Source organism: Nestor notabilis, unplaced genomic scaffold (assembly GCF_000696875.1).
Source record: "Nestor notabilis isolate BGI_N333 unplaced genomic scaffold, ASM69687v1 scaffold23180, whole genome shotgun sequence".
Classification (NCBI taxonomy): domain Eukaryota; kingdom Metazoa; phylum Chordata; class Aves; order Psittaciformes; family Psittacidae; genus Nestor; species Nestor notabilis.
This window is the reverse complement of record NW_009910002.1, coordinates 544-2,097: the sequence shown is the minus strand read 5'-3', so window position 1 is coordinate 2,097 and position 1,554 is coordinate 544. Positions and strand designations below refer to the sequence as shown.

The 1,554-nt window shown below is 60.8% G+C and overlaps 1 protein-coding gene across 1 annotated transcript; it reads right to left on the bottom strand.

The window, feature by feature from the left end:
• Nucleotides 1-767: 767 nt before the first annotated feature.
• On the bottom strand, nucleotides 768-1,530 carry ABHD14B (abhydrolase domain containing 14B; the record flags this gene model as incomplete). Its single annotated transcript, XM_010023924.1, has 2 exons — nucleotides 768-950; nucleotides 1,289-1,530. Coding segments are annotated over 2 exons (425 nt in total), but the record flags the coding sequence as incomplete, so codon positions are not given.
• Nucleotides 1,531-1,554: the final 24 nt, after the last annotated feature.

The window sequence follows — 1,554 nt, the reverse complement described above, 5'->3', positions numbered from 1 at the left end:
ATCCTGCTGCTGGCTCCATCTGTGTCCCCAAGTGCCCAGTGCAATAGCACCAAAGCGGGGGGAAGGCAGGTGGTGGGCAGGGGGCTTGTCCCCCTGTCTGTCCAGCCAGATGTCTGTCAGGCCTCCCTGCCTGCCCCTTCATCTGTTCATGGCAGCCACTTGCTCAGTAAATCACCCCCCGCCTCCCTGGGGCACTGGGCAGGAGCCTGTGGGGCTGACAGCTCCCTTTTAAGCCCCTGTGGATTACACCAGGAGGGGTGGGAGGAAGAAGAGTAGGATGAAGAAGAGGCCGGCAGGCTGGGGACATGGGTGCCACCACACTGGGGGACATACCTGTTCCTGAACACAGCCCCAGGGCTCCCCGGCACCCTCTGAAGCTCCTGGTGGTCCTGCCAGAAGTGATGGGTGGGCTCCAGCAGCCTCACAGCCAGCACTCACCCACAGAGAAATGCTCCTCAAACATCCTGCCCCTCAGTGGCCACATCACCCCTGCTGTCACCCCTCAAATGTGCATGGGATTGTGGCCTTGGAGGAGGTGGGGATCAGGGAAGGAGGCAGGGAGGGTGGAAGGAAGCAGGAGGAAGGTGGCAGGAAAGTGGTGGCAGAGCTCAGGGATTTATTTGGTCCCAAGGGAGGTGGTGGCATGGCGAAGACCCAGCATGGTGCGGCAGGGCTGGGTTGGCACACGGGTGCGTGTGCAAGCAGAGGGGTGGGAGGTCTGGTCACATCCCCCTGCCCCATGGGCCCCTCCATACAGCCCGTTCTGCTCACTCCAGCTGCTGCAAGAAGGCCAGGAGCCCACGGTGCCACTCATTGGGCTTGTCGAGGTAGCAGGGGTGCCCAGCGTCCTGCAGCACCAGCACCTGGTGCTGGGGGAGGTGCTGCAGGTTGTTCAGGCTGGTCTGTCCCAGCTCCACATCCTGGTCCCCATACACGATCAGCGTGGGGGTCTGCAGAGGGGGAACACACCCTGAGCTTGTCAACAGCACCCAGGCACCTGCTCATCCTGGCCGGGAACACCCTTGTACAAGAAATGGAGGGGGGACACTTGCCCTTCTCCCCCACCCACTGTGACAAGGAGAAACTAAGGCTTAGACTCCTGGGTCTCCTAATGTCCCTTCTTTCTCTCCTTGCTACCCATGGGTCACGCTACTTCATCAGCATGTTTCCCTTTTCTGGTGGCAACGAGGCCAGTTTGGTCTTTCTTCTGCCTATTCTGGTTCCAGAGTCCCCTCCCCACCACTCCCTCCCAGTCCTCAACCTCCCTCAATGTCTTTCCAGGACATACTTTGATCTGGGCATACTGCTCCGCAGTGAATTTCTCGGTGCAGATGGGTGCCACAGGCACATATGCCTTGAGCAGGTGGTTGTGCTGGAAGAGGAAGGGCAGGGAGTACATGCCGCTGAGCGATGGGCTGATCACCACTGCCGGACCCAGGCACAGAGCCTCCGAAACAGCTTTCAGGAACCCCCCCGGCACTGGCTGGCCCAGGGGCGCTGGGGCTACAGCATCCTTCGAGCGGCCCAGTCCTGAGCCACGGGAGACAGAAGTTG